We start from the raw sequence: 23,634 nt of genomic DNA on the forward strand, positions 1-23,634 counted from the left end.
GGAAACAAGGAGCCATTTATTTAGGGGAGCTGCTGAAACCCATCCCAACAGCCTCCTGATGGGCCTTTCCTAAGGCCATGTCATTAGGGGGCCCTTATGGATGGCTGGGACGGGCGGGCTATTGCCCTGGGAGAGGCAGGAACCAGGTCGTCCTGCTTAAACCTAATTTTTATTATTATAAAGAGGACGAGCACAGGAATTTTGCGGCGCTGAGGGAGCTGCAGGTACCACAGCCGGGGGCTCACGGCTCCCCCGGGGGCACGGGGTTAAAAAACTGAGTGGAAACAACGGGAAAACGGGCAAAACGTGCCCGAGGTTTGGGTGGGCTGGTGTGTGAGGTGTTTGGGTAAGAGCCACGCCTGTATTTGTTGTATTTGTCCTGTGAGCGTTTATTGATCGTCCTGTCTGAACACTTGGCCCCGCTCCCCGGCCCCATCCCCTCAGGCGCCCCCCGCAGACCCCGCCCCCCCCCGCCGTGCCGCGCTCTGCCGCCCGCTCACACTTGCCTTTGGCGCCCAACCCGCCCCCCGGCGGGAGGAACCATTTTTCCCAACTCCGCGGGGGGGAATCCTGAAGGTGAGTGAGGCTGCATCGCACTCCTTCTCCGCTATAAAGCCCTAGAAAGGCCAAGAAGACATTTATGTAATATTTAAAAGCTGTTCTTTCGGTCTTCCCTGCGCGTTCCCTTCTCCTGCCTGCCAGCGGCGCGCTCCCTTCCCCTTTCCCCCCCTTCTTGCGGTGCCCAGTGGTTCGCGCCGGGCCGGGCCGGGGGAGGCCCCGCCGCCATTTTGTTTGTGTGCGGGGCGAGCGGGGCGCTGCGCGGAGCGGGGCGGCCGGGCGCTGAGGGGCGGCGGCGGCGCGGGGAGGCGCCGGGCGCTTGTGCCGGTTCGAGGCGCTGTGGGCAGCCGGGAGGGCGCCTCCCGCACCCTCCGCGGTCATGTATATCAAGCAGGTAAGGCTGCGGCGTTCAAAACGCCCGCCCGGGCCTGGCTCGGGCGCTGCGGGCTCAGCCCTGGCCGCTTCGCTCCCTGCCGGGGGCTGCGGGGGGCGGGCAGGGCCCGGGCCCGGCCTGGGGGCTCCGTGAGGCTGGGCAGCCTCGGGCCGTGGGCTTGCTCCTGCACGAAAAGCGCTGTTACTGCACTTAGTGTGTGCCCGCAGTAATATGTAACGTTGCTTATCGTGGTTGACTTTTTTTGGCCTCTTTCTTACTACTATCTGCCTGTTCGTTTAAATGAACGTGTCTTTAAACGAGCAATTGATATATGATGCATGCTGCTTTAAAAACTTTAAATAAGAATTCTTGTTTCACAGACTTAAATTGCAAAAAAAAGTAAACAGTGAAACTGTATAGAGTTGTAAAAAGTCCAAATTAAGTCAAAGTAGGGGAAAGGAGCTCCATGGGGAGGGGGAGTTTAGGTGGCCCCTTAGCAATAATGTCCTAAGAGCCACAGAAGAGATGTGTAATGTGTAGAGTGTGAAGCCATTGAAGGGTGACTTTGCCAATATCCCTTATCTTACTGATTCCCCAAATCATTACTGAGCTTTAAAAATTAAAATGTTTTAAGTCTCCAAGTGAGGCTATGCAAGGCAGTAAAAGTTCTGTGTTAACAGATGCTGTGATTGGGAAGTCTTCAGCTAATGCATAGTCTTCAACTTGTTTTCTGTAGTTTGATCCATTAAATTCAGAAATCCTTAGTTGCTTCCAATACAACTACTTTAGGTTGAGATCTGAATGCAGCACGTGTACAAAATCTCATTTTGCTTCTAAATTTCAGCAGTTACACTGTTGAGAAATACCTTGTAACACATCCTGCTGTCTTCCCAACAAGTAATTCCTCCTTTGTATTAGCTGTGATGATGAAACATCGATGGCATTATTTTTTACCAGGTCTTGCTTCTGGTGGGGAAAAGCTGTGGGAAGAACACAGAGACTAAATGTCAGTTCTGGTCCTTCTGTAAACGTTCCGGCTAAAAGATCAGCAGGTGTCAAAACTTCAGGTGGTTGGTGTCTTAGTGAGCAGAGGAAAGCCCATGTATAGTCTTCCAGCACAGCTTTGGTGTTTGGAAAGGGCTGATTAATGCTGAGGTGTGCTGGAAGCTGGCTCAGTTTTGGTGCTATGGGGAATCAAAGTAGTGAGATGCTGACACTGTACTGTGTGTATTTGGACTGACAAACCTCAAACCACTACAAGAATGGTTGAAGTTTAATGTGCTTCTAAATCCCTGCTTGCTGTGTAGCTCCCTAGCTAAATTGGTTGTGTAGGTTGTATGTGTTCGTTTAGGAAGTGAATTACCCAGAACCAAGACTTCTTTATTTTACTTTTCTGTCTTTAGGCACAGTAAAACAAAAATAAGACTGTCTTGCATATGAAATAGGTAGAATCCGATGTAGTGTTTACAGTCTGTAATTCTCTACTTAAAAAACTTGCAGGTGGAGTTCTTACACTGCATGTAGATAGTGTTATAAAAGTAACTGTAAATCTGGCCCTGGTACGATAAGTACTTGATATCTTGGGGGTTTCTTTCCTGTATGTAATATTTGATCCAAATACACTTTCTTGTGTAGTTTTAGATTGTTACAAATTACTCTTAGAACTCTCTCGTTTGCTGTGCTTTGACCTAGATAGGTGCCAGCATCTCTTAGGGATGTCTTTTTTTTTTTTGTCTTTTTTTTTTCCTGCATCATAGTGATATTTAGTTGAGGGACAAGTCTTATGTTGCAAGATGCTGATCTGGAGTTGGAAAGTTAAAGGGGAGGGCAGGGAGAGGGAGAGGAGTCAAGTGTATAATAATATTGATGCAAACATTCTGTAAAATCTTATAGTTTAAAGTGCTTAAGAACAGAGGTAAGTCTCTCATTTTTCTCGTTAGGTAATCATTCAAGGCTTTCGAAGCTACAGGGACCAAACCATTGTGGATCCATTCAGCTCAAAACATAACGTCATTGGTAAGTTCTGATGCCTCTCTTCTAACACTAACTCCAGTTGCATTGCTGTTTCAGATGTTGATCAAATTAGTCCCTAACAGTTTTTAATATTCTTCCCACCTTTGATTAATTTATTTATATTTTCTGTATTGAAAAGTTGTTGACATTTATCTGTAACCTGTCACAAGGAGGATTCAATTTACAGCAAAGAATTCAAGCATTCAATTTTTGCTGTGACAACAGTATGGGTCTTTAGTAACTGAGTGAATCGTCATTCAGGCAAATGATCTCGGTATTAGGCAGTCCTCCTGTAAAGGCTGTACATGCTAGGACCAAGAGCAGAGACCTTGCACAGGATATTTTTTTTGTGTGTGGATGTGTGATCATTTTTAAGTAAGCACACTAACTACCATAAAATGCTGCAGAGAAAAAACAGTGAAGATAATCTTCCTTCCAACTTTGGAAGGTTGAGTTTCTGGAATGTGGATCTTCAAAAAGTGCGACACAAACTTCACAGTGTTGTTTTTTTTTTTATGTAATATATAATCTAAGAGCATGTTCTGCACCATTCTCACATCTCTTCCTATTTTTGTACATGGACGTCTGCTCCTGCTTTCTCATTTTTACTGAATTTAGTGATTGTGCAGCAACTTTGAGACTGCTGACCCAATAAAAAAGTTAATTTGGGACATAGAAATGTAGTAGGTAGGCTTTACTCTGAGAACTGATAAACTAGATACGACTTGAATAGCGTGTTGTATTAAGTAATGTTACTTCAGTAGGAGCTAAAACTTTATCCATATATGAGTGTTCTTAAAAAAAAAAAAAAAGCGGTTTTGAAGTTGACACAGTAGATGCCCATATTAAAGACAAACACTGACCCTTGCTAAAGCACTTCAGAACGTTTTTGAAACGTTTGCTTTGAAATATAAATGGTACTTCCAATCTTTTAAAAAGAAAACGATGCTGAATTAGCAAGTGGAGAATACTTAACCCAACCTGAGTCAACCTGAGTGTGCAAGAATGTAATTTTTCTTCTTAAATATAAAAGATTGATGCTGGGACCAGTATCTACTGGTTGATTCCACCAGGAGACAAGTATTAAAAAATAAAAGGATGGGACTACATAGCATCAGTCTAACCATTATTCTAATTGTATAGAATAGTGTTGTGATTTGTCACTGATTGAATGGGGAAAGGATCGCTCAGTCTTGTTTCTAGAGAGTAACAAAGTGATCCATCTACTAAATTTCTTACTCCCTTGAGATGTTGTTTTATCTGGCTGTGTTATGTTTGGGTTCTGTTCTTGAATATTTGTGCAAAATTTAACATATGTTGCCATGTTAATTGATTTCAATTTGTAGTAATAAACTTTGTGTTTTAATCTTCAGTGGGAAGAAATGGATCTGGAAAAAGCAACTTCTTTTATGGTAAGGGTGAACTTTATATAATATCGTTGGGGTGGTGCTGATATAAGGGTGTTTGTGTTTTTTGTTTTTTTTTTTTCCATAAATTGGTTTACCATATGTTCTTCCTTAACAAGGAGTGGCATGATAGCGAGTCAGAAGGACATACGGTTCTCTCCCTGATAGACTAATAGAACAAATTTTGAAATATTTTACTATGTTTAGTTAGAAGAAAAACTAGAAACTTTGTTTAATGCTACCAGTACTAAAGGAGATCAACCTTATCTATAAGGCCATACATAACTATAACAGAGGACAGGGGAAGGTAAGAGGGCAAGATACCCTAGGCCTGGAGGATGTGCCTGTAAAGAATAGGTGAGGAACTCATGGTATGTACGTCTTTGGATATGTAAATGACTTAGTTTAGTATGCATGGCTAAGTTGGAACAACAAGGTAAGAAAGAAGGAGATGGCTGGAGCATGCTCAAGAACTGGGTTCAAGCAGTGAACATAGTGAGGAAGAGTACTGAAGACCACCAGTGGAAACATGCACATATGTCAGAAACATTTCCATATTTTAACAAATTATGGGAAATAGTATGAATGTGGGAATTTATTTCTCAGAAACCTGATCGATGTGCATGTTTTGATTGATCCCTTTAGCCTGGACAGTTCAGCACACACACTAGGTGATCACCCATGCAACCGGCGCCACAATTAAAAAACGCCTGCTTTCTAAAACTCCAAATTGAGTCTTAAAGAGTTTCTTCAACCAGCTTTTATGGTATCCCACAGATATATCATTATATGACAGTGATGAAAAGAAAGATCTGAAAGCACTTACTCAGGTTTATCATCACTATTCAATTTCTCTTAAGGGTCTTCTAAGATTTTTTTTAAATGGCAAAAAAGTATTTGTGGGAAGAAACTGATTTTAAGTATCACCCACCTTGAAAAGTGATTGTAATATTTGCAGTTACTTCACACATTCTTACTGGCTAAATTTATGGCAAAGGACAGAATAAATCCTCTTTTTTTTATTTTTTATTTTTTACAGCAATTCAGTTTGTCCTCAGTGATGAATTCAGTCATCTTCGCCCAGAGCAGAGATTGGCTTTGTTGCATGTAAGTGAGGTGTATGATGATAAGATATCAGAATAAATGCATTTCAGTTTTGCTATAAAAATGGTCAATTGCTGGGATGTAAATATTTTAAACCAGTTATTTTGGAAGCATTCTCAAACATGCTAGTTTACTTTTTTACATTGCTAAACGGGAACTTATTACAAAGTAATATGTTATCCTTATATATATAAGTAGTTAATGCATGCCTGTGAATGTCTATCCAAGATTTTCAGAACTAAAAGTATATGTACAGGAACTTATATAGATGCTCTTCCCTTTCAGAGCCATAGAAGGAGAGGGGAATTGTAATTGTCAGGGAGAAGGGAAGATAAATGAGCTCAGAATCCTTCTAAAGAGAGACTTATCTAATCAAAATATCTCCTTTTGCAGGAAGGTACGGGCCCTCGTGTTATTTCAGCTTTTGTGGAAATTATATTTGACAATTCGGACAACAGGTTACCGGTAAGTTAAATGCTTCAGAAACAGATGATCATTTCAGGCTCCAGTTCTCAGTATTAATAAAACATAGTTAGTATCGAGCTGCTTTTGAATTAGTTCCTGTAAAAAGTGCAGTAAACATTCTGGTTTAGTTATTACCTACTGCAAACAGTTAAATTTACTCGTCTTTGTTTTCTTAAGATTGATAAAGAGGAAGTCTCACTTCGCAGAGTCATTGGAGCCAAGAAGGACCAGTATTTCTTAGACAAGAAAATGGTGACGTAGGTACTTCTTTTCCTTAGCTGAATGAGCTGAGCAGTATTTCTGTAAAATTAGTCATAGTAAATGCTTGCATCTCTAGTCTGAAACAATTTATCCTGAGTTCCATGAGCAATACTGATTTAGTTGTATAATACTGAGTACCAGTAGTTTGACATTAAGGTCATTGGTCCTTGTGTAATAGACACCAGATTTCTTTGAATTTACAATTTAATCAGTTCATTAATATCTTGCTTAACTGCTTATGCAGTATTTTTCAGGCCTGCCTTTTTTTTAAATAAGAGCCACTAGACTTAAGGTTGTTTCTTATCTTTCTGTGTGATACATACCTGTATTTGCCACCTCTTTGCTGTGAGGTGTTTGGTTCTTCATCCTTTTTCCAAAGCTATAGGATTTTAGTTGGTTTCCTTTTCTTTGACAATTTCACTTTAGAATTAGGTATTATCTTAGTTTTTTGAAGAGAGCGTGCATTGCATACAGTGATCATATATGCAATATATTGTTGTGATATTTCACTGTCACTTTTGTTGTGTTTTTAATAAAATCACAATAACATTTCAGGAAAAATGATGTAATGAATCTTCTGGAAAGTGCTGGATTTTCTCGCAGTAACCCATACTATATTGTCAAACAAGGAAAGGTAAGATTCTTTTTCAGAAAGTGAGAGAAATTACTATCAAAAATACTATGTATCCTGGCTGGCAAATGTTCATTTTGGTGTACTGCTGCAATAACTTAAATCTGTTTTAGTTTGAAACAATTCTTGTAGATGCATCACTGCAGGCGTTGGAGTAGTGCATGTTAATTTTAAAATGAAAAAAAAAATGTTTTGATGCAGTTAATGTTGATATTTAGAAATGATACAGTCACCTTTGCAATTGCATGCAAGATAAACTTAATTCATATGACTATAATGATGTAAGTTCCTATATTTTTGGTCTTCAAGATGAGATGCTGACTGTAGAAAACTGTTAATATGCTAAAAACACTGTGAATGACTGTGAATTGATGGATGAATGGAGATATGTGGAACTGGAAAGCCTGGAAAGGGCTCATAGTGTGACCTGTGTTAACGGCACCCAGATTAGATGGCTTTCAAGACCCAAGAGTGTAGCAAAGAATACCAGATCTAGAGACAAAGGACAGGAATGACTTCTAATGGCTCACAGCAGCAGGACATGATGGTGACAATGATAACTGCCAGCTCTGAAAGATTACTGAAAAGCCTATTCAAAAGGGGAATATGGGAGACTTTGAGGAAGACTGGGTGGCAAAAAAGCTTACCCAGAAGCACAACTTCTAAAATGTTTAGTAATGTGAATTCGTCAACACAGCTGAATGTGTATGTTAAAAAAAAAAAAAAAACTTCAGCTGGGAAATAACTGTTTTGTAGTGGAGATTGGCGCATGATTGGTGCATGTGACTCCTAGAGCAAGCACAAAGTCAAAATACTAGTATTAGATTTTGGTGTAATCCGAATTGGAAACAGTTACCTAGTTTTGAGATAATGCAACTTCTCAAATTGTATTGAAGGAAAATGAGTTCTACCTTGTCTTTGTGTGTTTCGGCTTTAATGAGTGCTCCATGAACTGAATTGTTTTAACGTTTAGCAGCCTCTCCCCATTTTTAGTGTAACATTTCTAGTGTGTGTGTGTTTTTTTTGTTTTTTTTTTTATGGAGGTGCTTAAACTAGCTGATTTAGCAGCAGGAATAAAGGCCTGAGCTTTAGGTCTTCTAAATGTATTTTTGAGGTGGCAAAGGTTTTTGCGGTTTACACAATATCAGAGCTCCTGAGTTCTAGTAAGAACTGGTAGCATTTGAAAAACAACAAAACGAATTACAAACAGAATACTAGCAATTCTAAAGCAATCTCCTTTTAAGGAAAGCAGCGTGTTAGAGATCTTCCCAAAACCTTTTGCAAGCAGGCATAGCAAAAAAAAAAAAAGAGTACAGTCTTTAATCTGTTGTACTAAGCCATATGTCTAGAGCAGGATATTGAAATTATAGATCTTGAATTTTCAGATCAACCAGATGGCCACAGCTCCTGACTCTCAAAGACTGAAGTTACTAAGAGAAGTAGCTGGTACCAGAGTGTACGATGAACGTAAAGAAGAAAGTATTTCACTAATGAAAGAAACAGGTAAAAATCTTCTGGACACTGGTTCTCCTTTTCATGTTCATAACTGCTGACAAATAGTTGATCACTGGAGGAGGTTGAAGTGTTTAACTGAACTTCCCTCTTGTGTTTTCTAAAGAGGGTAAGCGAGAGAAGATCAATGAGTTGTTGAAATACATTGAAGAACGACTTCATACCCTCGAAGAGGAGAAGGAAGAGTTGGCTCAGTACCAGAAATGGGATAAAATGAGGAGAGCATTAGAATACACAATTTATAATCAGGAGCTTAATGAAACCCGAGCTAAGCTTGATGAGGTAAAATATTTTGTGAACTACAAAATTTAACGTGAGCTGTTCTGCTTTTTGCTGATATCTGCTTATGTTCCTCAATAAAGTCCTGTCCATATCCTCTGCTAATTCAGCAAATTATGCTTGTTTTTTTGAAACTGGAAGTTTACTAGAACAGTTTTGCTAATTAGGCTACTTTCCCTGCAGCTTTCTGCCAAGAGAGAGACAAGTGGAGAGAAGTCCAGGCAGCTGAGAGATGCACAGCAAGATGCTAGAGATAAAATGGAGGTAAAAATACTTAAAGCAAGGGTGTCTTTTTCCTTTCTGTTAGATTGCTTTATTTTTCTTATATATGTAAACATTTAAGTCTGAATTTACAGACTTCAGAGTTATTTGACTCCAAATGAAAAGAGCTCTTACACTTAGAGCTTTAACCAATAAAGTTAGAAATTAACTAATAACCTATGCCTTCATCCTGTTTGGAAATGGGAGAAATTTATTGTATTTCTTTTGTATCTTGATCTACATAATGCTCGTGACTTAGTTACTGAAATGTGCATATAGTGTTTAAAATTCAACATACTTAAATTTGTGTAGGAAATAGAACGGCAAGTTCGTGAGCTGAAGACAAAGATTTCTGCAATGAAAGAAGAGAAGGAACAACTTAGTGCTGAAAGACAGGAGCAGATTAAACAGAGGACTAAACTAGAGCTTAAGGCTAAAGACCTGCAGGATGAATTAGCTGGCAACAGTGAACAAAGGGTACGTAGCTGTAATGAGTGAATAAAAGGTGTTTGCAAGGTAGTATATTTGTACCTTGAAGACATTTTAGCTCTACACTCTAAGTTTTGTTTTTTAGCTGTAGCCTTTCATTACTTTGTAAGCTTTGCAGAACAGGTATCTTAAGTTTTTGGCACGTCTTCTTCCTAATTGTAACTGAATTCACTTAAGCTTTGAAACAGTGTAGTATCAGATAATAGTAAGACTGCAAAATTGCATTGCTTTTAAATTATTCTTCAGAATTGTGTGTTTATCTAATGATACAGTGTTTTTGATACTGCCTCACTTTAAATATTGCTTTGTTTCACTTTCAGAAAAGACTGTTAAAAGAGAGGCAAAAGCTTCTTGAGAAAATTGAGGAGAAACAGAAAGAATTAGCAGAAACGGAGCCAAAATTCAACAGTGTAAAAGAAAAAGAAGAGAGAGGAATTGCTAGGTCTGTGATGTTCTATAATGGGAACTCAAACATTTTAGAAAGAACCAAGATAACTAGCAGAACAGCCATGTGTGATATGTTGAGAGTTAATATTTCAGAAAGGGGTGTTTGTGTGTCCTCATGTATGGCCTCCTCTAGTGTTGGGTGTTAAGGTTGGGGGAAGTCACTATTCGGTGAACTTAATTTTAAGCCTTCACCATTTTGTGGAGTTCTACGGACTTGCGGTTTTATGAAGTCTTTTGGGTGTTTTTATTGTTTATAATGTGATCCTTTTATTTTTGTTACTGATTTGGTGCTTAATCTTTAGAGCATGGTTTGACAGTTCTAGAAATTTCTTTTGGTAATTCTTAGTGCTTTTCTTCATATATTTAAGAGTTCTTCATAATACAGCATGTGTTCCCCTTCTCAAAATAAAATAGACTTGCACAGGCCACGCAGGAAAGAACAGATCTTTATGCAAAACAAGGTCGGGGAAGCCAGTTCACATCCAAAGAAGAAAGGGATAAATGGATAAAGAAAGAACTGAAGTCTCTAGATCAAGCCATCAATGACAAGAAGCGGCAGATTGCAGCTATACACAAGGATTTGGAGGATACAGAGGCAAATAAGGAGAAAAATCTGGAACAGTACAGTGTAAGTATAATTATAATGAATGCAGGATTTTCTGATGGGGTATAGTCTTTTAAAAATCCATTTTTTGGAAATGCCTGCAGATAAACTCTGAAATAAATCTACTAAAATCAAGGATCGGTCTGAAAAAATATCTAGAAACGTGGTTTAAAAAGAATAGCATTCTGGTAAAATACCTGATGTAGGCCTCACCCATGTAGCATAAGTAATGATTCTGAGTTGATTCTTGAAACAAGTAGCATTTACCACTGACTGTAATGTTATTGTACGGCTCAGTAGGAATTATTAGATAGAACTGAAGATGTTAAATTTGAAGTGACCTTGATTAATTTAATAAAAATGTCTGACTTCTCCTAAAGGAAGATTGATTTATGCTCAAGCTAAAGGCGTACATAAGGTGTCTTGGGTGAAACTCCATGGGGAACTTGCAAAGTTAGGTTGGAAAAACTTCTGTTACTTGAGAGAGTAACTGGTTGTCCAGGATGTAGATAGCTATGAAAATGTAATCTGAATGCTAGCCCCAAGCTGCTTTGAGAATGGCAGATCTTAAAATGAGGAAGGGACGGAGGTCTGTGCATTTGTCTCAGTAGCATGCTTTTGATGGCAGCTGTGGTAAAGCATAAATACTGCTGGAGAGCAGGCTAAAATCTTGACTAATATCAATATGGCCTAATATGCAAGACTAGTATGTATGTTCTTATCAGAAGTGTTACTTCAGAACATGGCTACATGTGGTTTGTGTATGATGATTACTGTTTTGATGTGGTTTTTAGTATTGAATATGATGGAGGGTGGCGGTGGAATTTTACTTGAAAAGAGCTGTAGTTTCATAGTGATCTTTTCTTTGTGTTAGAAACTGGACCAGGATCTTAATGAAGTGAAGGCTCGTGTTGAAGAACTGGACAGAAAGTACTATGAAGTGAAAAATAAAAAGGATGAACTACAGAGCGAAAGAAAGTTAGTAATTAATTGAAATATGTCTGAATCTCACTTAATGTGAAGGACCCCAACAGTGTAGTTGTTAACATGGCATGTAGGTATGTTTTTAAGTATAGCCATGTCTGAACTTCTGCACTTAGCCTTCCCATTCAATTAGCGGTCTTTAGATTAAAAAAAAAAATAGATTTTATTCACCTTTAATACTTATGCTTTTTTCTGTGTGCAGTTATCTATGGAGAGAGGAGAACGCAGAGCAACAAGCTCTTGCTGCAAAGCGGGAGGACTTAGAAAAGAAACAGCAGCTCCTCAGAGCAGCAACAGGAAAGGTAAGATGGCTTGTGATAATTCCATGTGGAAGCTTTTTATTTGCCGTCCTAATGGAAAAGTCAGTAATCTAAAGATAGCTATGATGGTAAGACTAACAAAATAACTAAGATGGGTAAATTGTATCTGTAGGCTGAGTTTTTTCAAATATTTCTAGCTCTGGAGTACTTTGAAATTATTTTTCTGAGCTTAAGATGATAGAGGAGAGGTGAGGAGACCTGGTAGAAATGGAATACTTCTCAATACTTTTAACTTTTTTTTTTTTTAAAAAAAAAAAACAGACCCTAAGATGTGGTATGCTCAACTATTTAGCTATCTTACTTTAAAGCAGCAACTCCTGATTAGTCAGCAGAAGTTTGCTGAGAAAGGAGGTTACCTCTTTCTAGAAGCTGAAGATAAAATGGATGTGTTTTTTAGCTTTTGTAATTGCAGTGCAATAACTAATTATGCTTTAACAGGCCATTTTAAATGGTATAGACAGCATAAACAAGGTTTTGGAGCACTTCCGTCGAAAAGGCATAAACCAGCATGTTCTAAACGGCTATCATGGCATTGTGATGAACAACTTTGAATGTGAACCAGCTTTCTACACTTGTGTTGAAGTTACAGCAGGGAACAGGTAATTACTCTTCAGTGTTACTTACATTGATGCAGCTGCAGTGTTGCAATCAAATCTGGTGCTCCTTCCTCCTTTTATTTTTTTGCTCTCCTTGTAATCTTGAGCTTTGATCTTCCTCTTGTCAAACACTGTTACGTAGCATCATTAAAACTTCAATAAGGAACTAAGAAAAATTTTGCCTATTCTAAAAAAGTGGTCCTAGCCTCTCAAACTTGTTCCAGGGTGGGAGGGGGTTTGGGGGAGCAGGGCCCAAGACCCACGCTCCAGATACGTGCCAGAAGCAGTCCACTGTAAAGCATTGTACGTTAAGTAATGCTGATGTTTCACTGATAACAATAGAAGTTATTTCACTTATGCTAGAAAATTGCATGGGCAAGGATAGCTTTTAAGTAGCAGCTGCCAGTTTAGACACTGGAAAAAAGGTGTGTTTAATGAGTCTTCAAGTAATATGTTCCAGGAGTGTCCATTGGCACCATCTGAAGTTCTGAATTAATTCATCTTCTTTTGTGTGTAATCAGTCTCTGGTCCAGTTGGTGCTCATATTTGCTCAAAAACTTGAAATGCTGCCCCTCATCTGAAACACCTGTGTATGTGAAAGTTTTTATTTTTTTTAAAGTACTTCATGGCTCTCCCTGAATCCTATAGTCACCTATGGTTTGGAAAAAAGCAATAATAAGCAAACTAATTCAGTTTGCAAAGGAGAGATCATATTTCAGTCCTGATGCTAGTCTGTCATGCACGGGGATATAGATGTAGTTGTCTCTTCTCTTGCTTGCGTACTGAGGGTTGAGGCAAACTCTGTAAACTCATGCAAAGAAAGCTGAATAGTGGGTGAATTGAAGTGGTATGGAGGCTAGAGGTTTACAGTTGGACTAAGAAAAGCTGTGTACACGTTGAAACTGTGCACGTAATGAGCTGCTTTTGTGACTGGATAGTAGAATGTAAAAATCTTCAGTGATCTTGTTCTGATAAGACTAATACCATCTGCTTACTCGCTCTTAAGGCACAAAAATAAACTGTAGCAAATGCGGTGTGGCTGTACAGTGAGTGATACGTGATGTTACCTGCATGCTTAATGTTCACATACAAATATATTTGTGCTTCTAGCACTGTAATGCTTTTGCTTGTTTCTTGGACTTGTTAATTAGGTTGTTCTATCACATTGTGGATTCTGATGAAGTCAGTACAAAAATTTTAATGGAATTTAACAAAATGAACCTTCCTGGAGAAGTTACTTTCCTCCCTTTGAACAAGCTGGATGTTCGAGATACTGCTTATCCTGAGACTAATGTGAGTGTTCATTTTGAGCCTTCCTCTGTTTTTTCCATAAATAAGCCTTTGTTTGAACTGTGTGCACCTATAGCCCGTTATATTCTTTGCTGCTGATTATTTGAATTAAATACTGCAACTAATGTATCACTTCCCAATATTGAAAACCCTTTGATAGCAGAACACTTTTTTGCCAGGTATTTATTTTTCAAAGTTGAATTTCCCTCTCTGAGTACGTAGGTGGTAATAAAAGGAAGACTTTTCCTATAACCTGACAACAAGTGGCACAGATTATTAAATTCTAATCCTTTAATCTGAAAACCTGCCATGGATGAAAGATGAATAGAAGGATAGTGTCCTGTCACAGACGTGGACGCTTTCTCAAAGTTATCTGAAATGGATCGTGCTTTTATATTAAAAAAAAAAACAAAAAACAAAAACACACTTTCATGACAACTATTTAAAAAGTAGGTCAAAGATATTTCAAGAAAGAATATGCTGAATATGCTCATATTCAAAACTTAGTGAATTTTCCTGCATTAATCATGGTAGATTAAGTTATTTAAAAATTGCTACTTTCCTTTTTTCATTGGATAAATATCGGAAAAAGCAAACAAAAGAATAAGATATCTAGTGTGTTTAATTTGGGAGGGCTTTATTAGTAATAATTGTGTTAATGTTTGTAATTTAGTCTCTTTTTGGAGGAGGATTTTTTTTGCTGCTAATAAATGATACATATTATACTTGTTTCTGTAGTAATACTCAGATGAGATTCCCAGCAGACTCATAGTTGACTTAATGCTCGAGGCTAGCTGTTGAAGACTAAAATTGCAAAAATAAATCTTGCACTTCATTTTTATACAGTGCTTGTCTTGAATGTTCAGTCAGCATGTCATCCTTTTACCTGTTTCCAAAGTAATTGTTCACAATATTGTACTTTGAGTTCAAGGTTTGACAGTTCTCTGTATCATGATATGCAGAGCTCCAGAAGTCTTCGTTCTAGAAATCTGATTCTGAAGACAAGCGTTCGTTCATCTTCAGTGATTTAGAGATACACTTAACTTCAGATAGTACGGTGTTATAAGGCATATTGTCAATACAAGAGTATTTCTACTCTTGATGTAGCTTTTATTTCTAGGTCTCTCTTGAAATGTGCTTGAATTAGTTGCAATTTGCTTGTCATATTTATATTACTACACTCTTCTCATTAAAATTACTTTAACTTCAGGATGCCATTCCTATGATCAGTAAACTGAGATACAATCCAAGATTTGACAAAGCTTTCAAACATGTATTTGGAAAGACTCTAATTTGCCGTAGCATGGAAGTATCTACCCAGCTGGCCAGAGCTTTTACCATGGACTGTATTACTCTGGAAGGTAAATATTGCAATTTATAAATTAATTATTAGAAAAATATGAGTGTTGAGGTTCATTAAACGTGGTACATTAGTGTTGTCAAAATAAGGTTATTTTAAATAATATACCCGACTGAGATACAGAAGGCTGCACTTGGCAGAGTACTAAAAATATAGAATATCTTCACAAGTCCCTGAATTATCTTATGATCTAAGAGTTAGTAGCTATATATTTCCATCCTGAGAATTGCAAAGCAAGTTAGGTTTATAGGCATATTCTTTCAATTTTAGCAGGCATGTGTTCCCTGGAATATTTCTGGTGTATTCTACCAACTTGAAATAGCTTTGAGGGTGTGAATGCATGGTTTTAATTACTGGTAAGAGCAAGGTGGACTATTCCACATGCCAAGCGCATGTTATGTTCTCTAATAATACCTCTTGGAAATTACCGACTTCTGGATGGCAAACTCCATGCACTCTTATCGTTTGTCCCCTTTGCCCCATAAGTCTAAGACTTTTAAAGCTGGTAATTCTAGGCATTTACATTTTCTCCTTATATAAATGCTTTCTTGTAAGCTGCATGGTTTCTTTCTTAATTTTAAGCATTAGCCTTTTTTAAAAAAAGGCAATAGCAATCTGTTGGTCTTAAGGAATGAAATACTTCCAGTTGAATACAAAAAACATATTTAACTTAAAATAAATAGTTTATATAAGTATTTTTTTAGGTAATGTGATCCCTGACACTGATGCATGACACTAATGCAGCATTTCTTCAGGTTCTTTGAAATGTTCCAGTTTTTCTGCAAAATTGTATTATGAGAACTTCTGAATATTATGGAGAATACATGATGTGCAATTTATAGTCTCATTCTGTTATGCTGTTTAGGTGATCAAGTCAGCCATCGTGGTGCTTTGACTGGAGGTTATTATGACACAAGAAAGTCTCGGCTAGAATTACAAAAAGATGTTAGAAAGGCAGAAGAAGAACTTGGTGAACTTGAAGCAAAACTCAACGAAAACTTGCGCAGGAACATTGAAAATATCCTTTTGTTTTTCTTGGGAAAGGTTGTGTGATTGCTTTCATTCTGCAGTTGCAGTAATGGATGAGAAACAGATTGACTTTTGTAAATGCAATGCATTAGTGGTGGCGTTTGTTGTGACTGCTTGTACAACCTGGTTCTGTGTGTTATTGTATGGATTTTAATAACAAAAGTCAAAGTAGAAACAAACAAAGCCTGCATGTGGAAATTGGTATCACCAATGAAAATAATAGACTCTAAAATACAGCAATTGTTTTTGTGTCAGAATTGCATTTTTTTAAAACTCATTCTTTGGTCAGTGCAAATAGTTGAATAGTTTTCTATACAACTGCTGTTGGTAACATATCCATACCAGGGAAACATAACTGAAACATAGTGATTGAAGCATGGATTACTTCTAAGCTGTCATCTATGGCTCAGTATTGAGTGACCTTCGTACAATCAGGACTTCACCTTGCTTGCTTTGAAGAAAATAGGAGCACATGTGGATTTGATGCAGGAGTGCCTGTAATGCATCTTGTCCAGTATGTTGCTCTACTCACTGTAGGCTTCAGAACAGGGGAGCTTTGTTAATGTGGCACCATTAACATTTGGTCTTTGTCTTTCAAACTTAGTGTTTAACCTCATCTCTTTGATGCTTTCTACTCCTTTGTTACAGTAACTGCTATAACCAGGTATTCTTGTTATCTGTGGTAACCTTCACTGCCTTTTCTGACTTGTGCTGTATTTTTAGTACTTGTGTCCTGAATTGCTGCATTACATAGCCAGCATATGCTGGAGAGGTGGTAGAGAGCATTATACGATAATGAAGCTGAGAGTTGTTTGACAGTCCTCATCTTTTAATTTCCTTGTATGAAAAGTCAAATAACTGTCACCTTTTTTTGGAAGTTCTTTAATGCTGTAGCATCATCTTGAGATCTAGTATCTAGAATTTGAGGGCAGAAGTGGTTTATGCAACTTTCTCCTGTTTGTGAGGTCATTAAGTCCTTTTTGACCTGTATGACAGCATAAAAATTACTTTTGCCTCAGATTTGAGTAAGGGTTAATTGCATTGTTACAGCTGTAGTTCTGTATTTTGCAAGATCCAAGGTTTTCCTTACAAGTTTAAATGTGTGCATTCTGAATGCCATGTTGAAGTAACAGGAAAATCAAGCTTTATGGTTTGTTCTTGGTGTTGATAAGGGTCATGAAGTTCCTTTTGCTGATAGTTCTTGATTTCTTCTGTGCAACTGAACATTTTGATTTGTTTTGTGAGTTCAGCTGAATATGGCAAAGGGAGTAAAAACTAAAGCCACTAGTAGATATGAAATGCCTTTAAGATGGAATTTTCCTTAGCCCGCTGTATGGATTAATAATGAAATTGACCAGCTGATGAACCAAATGCAGCAAATTGAGACGCAGCAGAGAAAGTTCAAAGCCTCTCGAGACAGTATTTTGTCAGAAATGAAAATGCTGAAGGAGAAGAGGCAGCAGTCTGAAAAGACATTTATGCCTAAGGTACAGCAAGATGATATTGAATGTCATTACTGGTTTTATATTATTGTTTCATTGACGTGATTGATAAATTTGCATTCCTCTCTGGTTAACATCATAATTGAAATCTGAAAAGATGATTAGAGACAGTCACAGTAAATATTTACATAAATAGAAAATTGAAATTCGTAAATCTGTGGGCTGCTCTGAGGAATTATTCTGTCTAATACCTGTTCCATAGCAACGCAGTTTACAGAGCTTGGAGGCAAGTTTACACGCTATGGAATCAACTAGAGAATCACTAAAAGCAGAACTGGGAACGGATTTGTTGTCTCAACTCAGTCTTGAAGATCAGAAACGTGTGGATGCTCTTAATGATGAAATTCGACAGCTACAGCAAGTAAGAGGAGAAACGAACATGTATTGTCATTGACTGTGGTACCTTCCCAATAAAGACTTATTTTGGTCCTGTTGTGTGAAAAGTCACTAGTTCTGAATGTATTGTAACTGAGTAGTGTTCTGCCAGGTGGGGGTTGGTACATCTGGAGTTTTCTCGTCTGCTAAGTATATTTGTATGTTTTCTTAAACACTGGGTGAATTTTACAACATACTGTTCTGGTTATTTCTACATGCTAAAATTAGAGTGACCATCCAAAGACGTGCCATATTCTCATACTCAGAATTCTGTGAAGAATTAGTTTATTTTAATTTTTAAGAAGGGGAAAATGAATTGAGAGTCAGTTGAGACGCTGAATATACTTTTCTTCCCCCAGGAAAACAGACAGCTTTTGAATGAGAGGATTAAACTAGAAGGCATTATCACAAGAGTTGAAACATATCTCAATGAAAATCTGAGAAAACGCTTAGACCAAGTGGAACAAGTAAGGATTTTGCTTTCGGTGCATTTTTTTGCAGTCTATTTTTGTTTATTTCCGGAGCTTTGATGTGTTAATAATTTGATAAATATGTATTCATCTTTCTCTGTAGTCAGTGATATTTCTTGCTTCCCTTAATCTAAGATGAGTTGCATGTTTTACTTAAATCTCAGCGTATTATTTGAGGAATGTGTGAGATACTGACCAAAAAAATCCTGTCTATATATACTGCCTATGTGTAGGCACAGTATATATAGAACAGAGCTATCATAATGATGATCTGGTTAAAGATTTAAGTATAATGATTTAAAATACTGTAGTACAGTTTTAGAGAATAGTTAAGTTACATGTAGAAAGTGGAAGATAAGTTGGTTATCTGGCTTACACTTTTGTTCCCTTGTGATACAGAAGCTTGATGGCATTTACTTTGTTCTATAGGAACTGAATGAACTACGAGAAACAGAAGGTGGCACAGTTCTTACAGCCACAACATCAGAACTTGAGGCTATCAACAAACGAGTGAAAGATACACTGGCACGGTCAGATGGTTGGTACCGCTACTTACTCAAAGAAAAATCTCCAGTGTTTTGAAAGTTCATACGTACTGTAATATGAGAAGTAACGATAAATTTTGAGTATGCTATAGTAGTTGCATAGTGTGCAACAGACTTCTTGGAACACGATTCAAAATATAAATGAAGCAAGATGTTGTGTAAATCAAACAACTGAGAGTGTCTGCAATTGACCACTAATACCAGTAAAGTAGGTGTTAGTGATAACAGAATTTTAGCTTCAGGGTACAGTGCTTATGAGGCAACCTTTGTACAAGTCATGATCTTGTACAGTTATTTTTGAATTTTGCCTTAACAGTCTAAAACTAAGTTACTGTCAAATGGGAAATAGTATCTGTGTGGTTCACACTCATTTTTGCTTGTCTTTCTAGACTTCAACAATAACAACTTTTGTTTTTAAGCTGTATAGTTATGGTGGAAGGGAAGAGGGAACGTTAACTCTGTCTTGAAGTTAATTTTCTGTTCATTTCATAATAGATCTTCTTTTAAATTCTCTTTTTCATAAATCATTGGATGGATAATTGCATATTTGTTCTTTTTCCCAATATCTCAGATCTGGATAATTCCATTGACAAGACAGAAGCAGGAATTAAAGAGCTGCAAAAGAGCATGGAGCGCTGGAAGAACATGGAAAAGGAGCATATGGATGCCATTAACCATGACACAAAAGAACTTGAGAAAATGACAAACAGGCAAGGCATGCTCCTCAAAAAGAAGGAAGAATGCATGAAGAAAATCCGAGAACTGGGTTCACTTCCACAGGAGGCTTTTGAAAAGTATCAAACTCTAAGTTTAAAGCAGGTAATAAATGTGGTTAGTTTCATGGTATTGGGGGGGGTGGGGGAGCAAAAAAAGATACTGGTCTAAAGTACTAGTTTCATCTACATCTTGAGTGTCAAACGTGGCTAGAATTGCAAATAACTTTGTTACTGTTTTTTCCATACACAGTTATTCCGCAAACTGGAGCAGTGCAATACAGAACTGAAGAAGTACAGTCATGTTAATAAAAAAGCTTTAGACCAGTTTGTAAATTTCTCGGAGCAGAAGGAAAAACTGATAAAAAGACAAGAGGAACTGGACAGGGGCTACAAATCCATCATGGAGCTGATGAATGTGCTTGAGCTTAGGAAATATGAGGCTATTCAACTGACTTTCAAACAGGTAACAAAATGACAACAGTAATAAAGACTAGTTGAAATCAAACAGTTCCCTCTTTTATATGAGAAGAAACATATAGTAAGTGTGGCTGTTACGTAGTAATAAAAGACAATATCATGTAACTTGTTTTGTGGGTTTAATGCTGAAAAAAAAAAAGCTGGCATTTTAAGTAGATGCTGATGTTGACTATGTTGACGTTCTAGCTGCTTTTAAAACCTTTTAAATGCTTCATTTCTGTTGACCGTACTATTTACAGCCCTTTCTGGAGATACATTCTCTAGATGTTAGTGAAGCCTTTCCTAATGCTATTAAAGGATCACAAGTGCAAAGTATGTGAAGGCTTCTCCTACACATTTGCTTAACTGACATCTGAAGCTTACTGAAGTAAATCACTTGAAAACAGCAAAAGCTGCTTGATCATTTAAATTCTACCATTTTGTTAAAGTAAAAAAAAAAAAAAAAAGGTGAAAAATGTCATACTACAAAAGCAGTTGGCTTAGGCGATGTTTTTAGACCAAGTGTTGTATCCTGCTGTCCTGGTTTCACTTAGGACACTAGTGCTTATCTATCGCTTAAGTTTGAATATGGATCTTACCATTTTTGAAACAAATATTGTATGACAGCATGTAAAAACAGCTGTTGTTTGCACTTGATTTCATGATATAAAAACGATTGTCTCCTTTAAGGTGTCAAAAAATTTCAGTGAAGTATTCCAGAAGTTAGTCCCTGGTGGCAAGGCCACATTAGTGATGAAGAAAGGAGATGTGGAAGGCAGTCAGTCCCAGGATGAAGGCGAAGGCAGTACGGAGAGTGAAAGGGGATCTGGATCACAGAGCAGTGTTCCGTCTGTAGATCAGTTCACTGGAGTTGGCATAAGGGTAAGGAGAAGTATTTGTGTATTTTGTACTTCGAGTATTTTAAATTACAGTTTTCCTGTTTAAAAAAAAAAAAAAAATCTTCCTGTTGCATTGTTTTCTCCTAGGTATCGTTCACAGGGAAGCAGGGTGAAATGAGAGAAATGCAACAACTTTCAGGTGGACAGAAATCCCTAGTAGCTCTAGCTCTGATATTTGCTATCCAGAAATGTGATCCTGCTCCATTTTACTTGTTTGATGAAATCGACCAAGCCCTGGATGCTCAGCACAGAAAAGCTGTTTCAGGTAACTATCTACCTTGTACTCATCTTTCATGTGTTTGAAATGACAGTTTGTCTTCTAATATTTTCTATCTCAGGTGAAAGCTTTTTTAATCACGAAGGCACACTCTCAAATATCCCAACATGTTAGAATTTAACTGTGCTTTCCAAAACTTCTGTGGACTCAGGTTTTGGGGAGATGCACTGTATTGGCGTTACAGCTTCTAAAGAGTCTCCTTACTATGCTTTAGCATGATAGAAATAGTCCTGGTTTTGAAATAAAGTAGTTTGAAAAATGAACTTGTAGCTCAACACATTAATTTGGAAAAGTGCTTTATCTGTTTCCTATTCTAGAAGTTTAATACCCAGTGATTCTTGCTGAATGGTTGAATTTATCAGACTTAAGACTGGAATTGATAATAATACTTAAACCTGGCACTGGTCCTTTCCTTGAGTGTTTTTCATATTAACTAAACATTTGTTCTAAATAAGGAATAGCAAACTTCTGCCTGTCTCGTATTAAGACATATCCTATTTCAGTAGAAAAAGGACATTAATAAAGAATTGTGTGTTCTTTTCAGATATGATTATGGAACTAGCTGAACATGCTCAGTTTATTACAACAACTTTTAGGCCCGAACTGCTAGAGTCAGCTGACAAGTTCTATGGTGTGAAATTCAGAAACAAGGTAAACAATTCTTAATTACGGTGTTTACTGAGAACATTATTAACCTGTGCATTTGTGTATTACCATAAGAGTTGGAAGGGAATCTGTGTTATAACTAGAAATGCAGCATTGAAATATAACAGTCTAGTGTTGGAATTTGCTCCTTTCTGAAAACTTAAATATCTGAAATTGTCTTTTCTCTTTAAAATAAGACAAGAAATTTGGTGTAAGCTCATTGCTGAGTCAACTGGAGCTTTTGTAAATAAGGCTGTTTATTCTGTAGGCAGCTACCTAATGATATTTCTTCTTGTTCCACCAGGTTAGTCATATTGATGTGATCACAGCAGAAATGGCCAAAGACTTTGTAGAAGATGACACCACACATGGTTAAACAGAATTGTATTTACTGCTTGTTTGAAAGATGTGTATAGTGCGATGTTTATGCCACGGAACTGTAAATTAAAAATATGAAGCATTTAGTCCTTGTCTAAAATAGTTTTTGAACATACGTTTTAACCAAGATCCCAGAAGGCTTAGTTTCAAAGGAGTTTGAGTATCCATTTTGTCTCTGTTGCTGTATTTTATAAGATAATTGTTAATGTTACCTTTATACAGTACCTGTAGGTTACAAAACTTTCTCTTCCCTGAAATCTTTTGTAAAGTGGCTGTTGCTGTTTTAAAGCTTTTTAGAAAGTGCTAGCTCTTCCTTCCTAAGTACAACTTTATCATTTATACTGCCTCACATGTTTTTTTAATGCTTCAATTAAAATGATTGATTTTATGCCTGTAACTTGTATGCAAGTGTATGGTGTATGTTGTCTGTCTTCAGAGAGTTCTGCTGAGACAAAGTAAATACTGTTGGTCATATTGGAGCTGTTCATTTCAGAAATATGAGACAAAACCCTTTTTTGATCTGTACTTCCATTTTCTTCACACTGCAAATGCCAGTAGAAATTCACCCCAATCTTTGTCCAAATTCATAGTGTTCTGGTTATTGGACTGAAAAAGCTCAGTATCAGAAGATAGTGAAGTCTGAAAAGATCTTACAATAATACCAAGACACTACTCCACCCCATTCTTTCCTCCCTGTAACAGTACTTCCACATTCTGTCAACCTGAAGGACCAGAATAACCTGAGCTAGCCTGACACTCACAAACCAAACCATGAAACTTCTGACAAAGGGTTGTTTTATAACTTGCTGTGCTATTCTGGAAAACTTGAGGCTTCTCTGTGAGCCATGTATTTTTTATTTAAGATTGCAAAGTACTTGTGTTTAAAAAACAAAAAACAAAAAACAAATTGCAATAATATTGCTCTACTCACATATATGCCATTTAAGGTATTTTATTTATAAATAGTACAGTGAGAAACTGTGAACTTGTAATACCACACTTATTCTGTAGGGCACTTAGTGAAACAGAAGACTAAAGCTGCCTGGTAGGTTTTCATCGGCTGCTTGGTGTCCCTGCTGCCCACTGAGAACCAGTTAATGCTGCTTACTCTACGTGAAGTGCAGGAGAGGAGTGTGTGAGCTGAATGCAAGTTTCCTGAGCTGGGGCACACACATACTTACAGTACAAAGCAGGGTAAGAGTAGAAGAATTGGTATGGAGTAACTTCTCCCTAGGAGAACTCCACTACGAAATCACTACTGGCAGTAAACTTCAGAAACCAGAAGGCAAGTAGATCCTACCTGAAGCTTTGCTCTGGAGTCATTAGTTGCGTAGAAGATGCCTCGCAGTGAAAAGAGGAGAGGGTACAAAACCTGAAACAAGCTCTCGA

General features: G+C 37.5%; 1 protein-coding gene across 1 annotated transcript; it reads left to right on the forward strand.

Annotated features, from left to right (window-relative positions):
- Positions 1-783: 783 nt before the first annotated feature.
- SMC3 (structural maintenance of chromosomes 3) lies at positions 784-22,648 on the forward strand. The gene is made up of 29 exons (XM_068688512.1): positions 784-952; positions 2,872-2,947; positions 4,318-4,356; positions 5,390-5,457; positions 5,848-5,919; positions 6,097-6,176; positions 6,736-6,814; positions 8,197-8,314; positions 8,430-8,605; positions 8,786-8,866; positions 9,176-9,340; positions 9,673-9,794; positions 10,214-10,427; positions 11,278-11,381; positions 11,590-11,689; positions 12,146-12,306; positions 13,455-13,596; positions 14,804-14,954; positions 15,819-15,971; positions 17,318-17,469; positions 17,687-17,845; positions 18,219-18,326; positions 18,759-18,867; positions 19,446-19,693; positions 19,841-20,053; positions 20,737-20,928; positions 21,033-21,210; positions 21,767-21,873; positions 22,172-22,648. The coding sequence occupies exons 1-29, from the start codon at positions 938-940 to the stop codon at positions 22,241-22,243; spliced, it is 3,654 nt and encodes a 1,217-aa protein (XP_068544613.1). The 5' UTR covers positions 784-937; the 3' UTR covers positions 22,244-22,648.
- The last annotated feature ends 986 nt before the right edge of the window (positions 22,649-23,634 follow it).

This window comes from Anas acuta, chromosome 7 (genome assembly GCF_963932015.1).
Source record: "Anas acuta chromosome 7, bAnaAcu1.1, whole genome shotgun sequence".
NCBI lineage: Eukaryota > Metazoa > Chordata > Aves > Anseriformes > Anatidae > Anas > Anas acuta.

Coding starts and splice junctions, on each gene's coding strand:
- SMC3 (XM_068688512.1), top strand. Junction 11,690..12,145: donor TCAGAGCAGCAACAGGAAAG/GTAAGATGGCTT, acceptor ATGCTTTAACAG/GCCATTTTAAATGGTATAGA. Junction 18,868..19,445: donor TACACTGGCACGGTCAGATG/GTTGGTACCGCT, acceptor CCAATATCTCAG/ATCTGGATAATTCCATTGAC.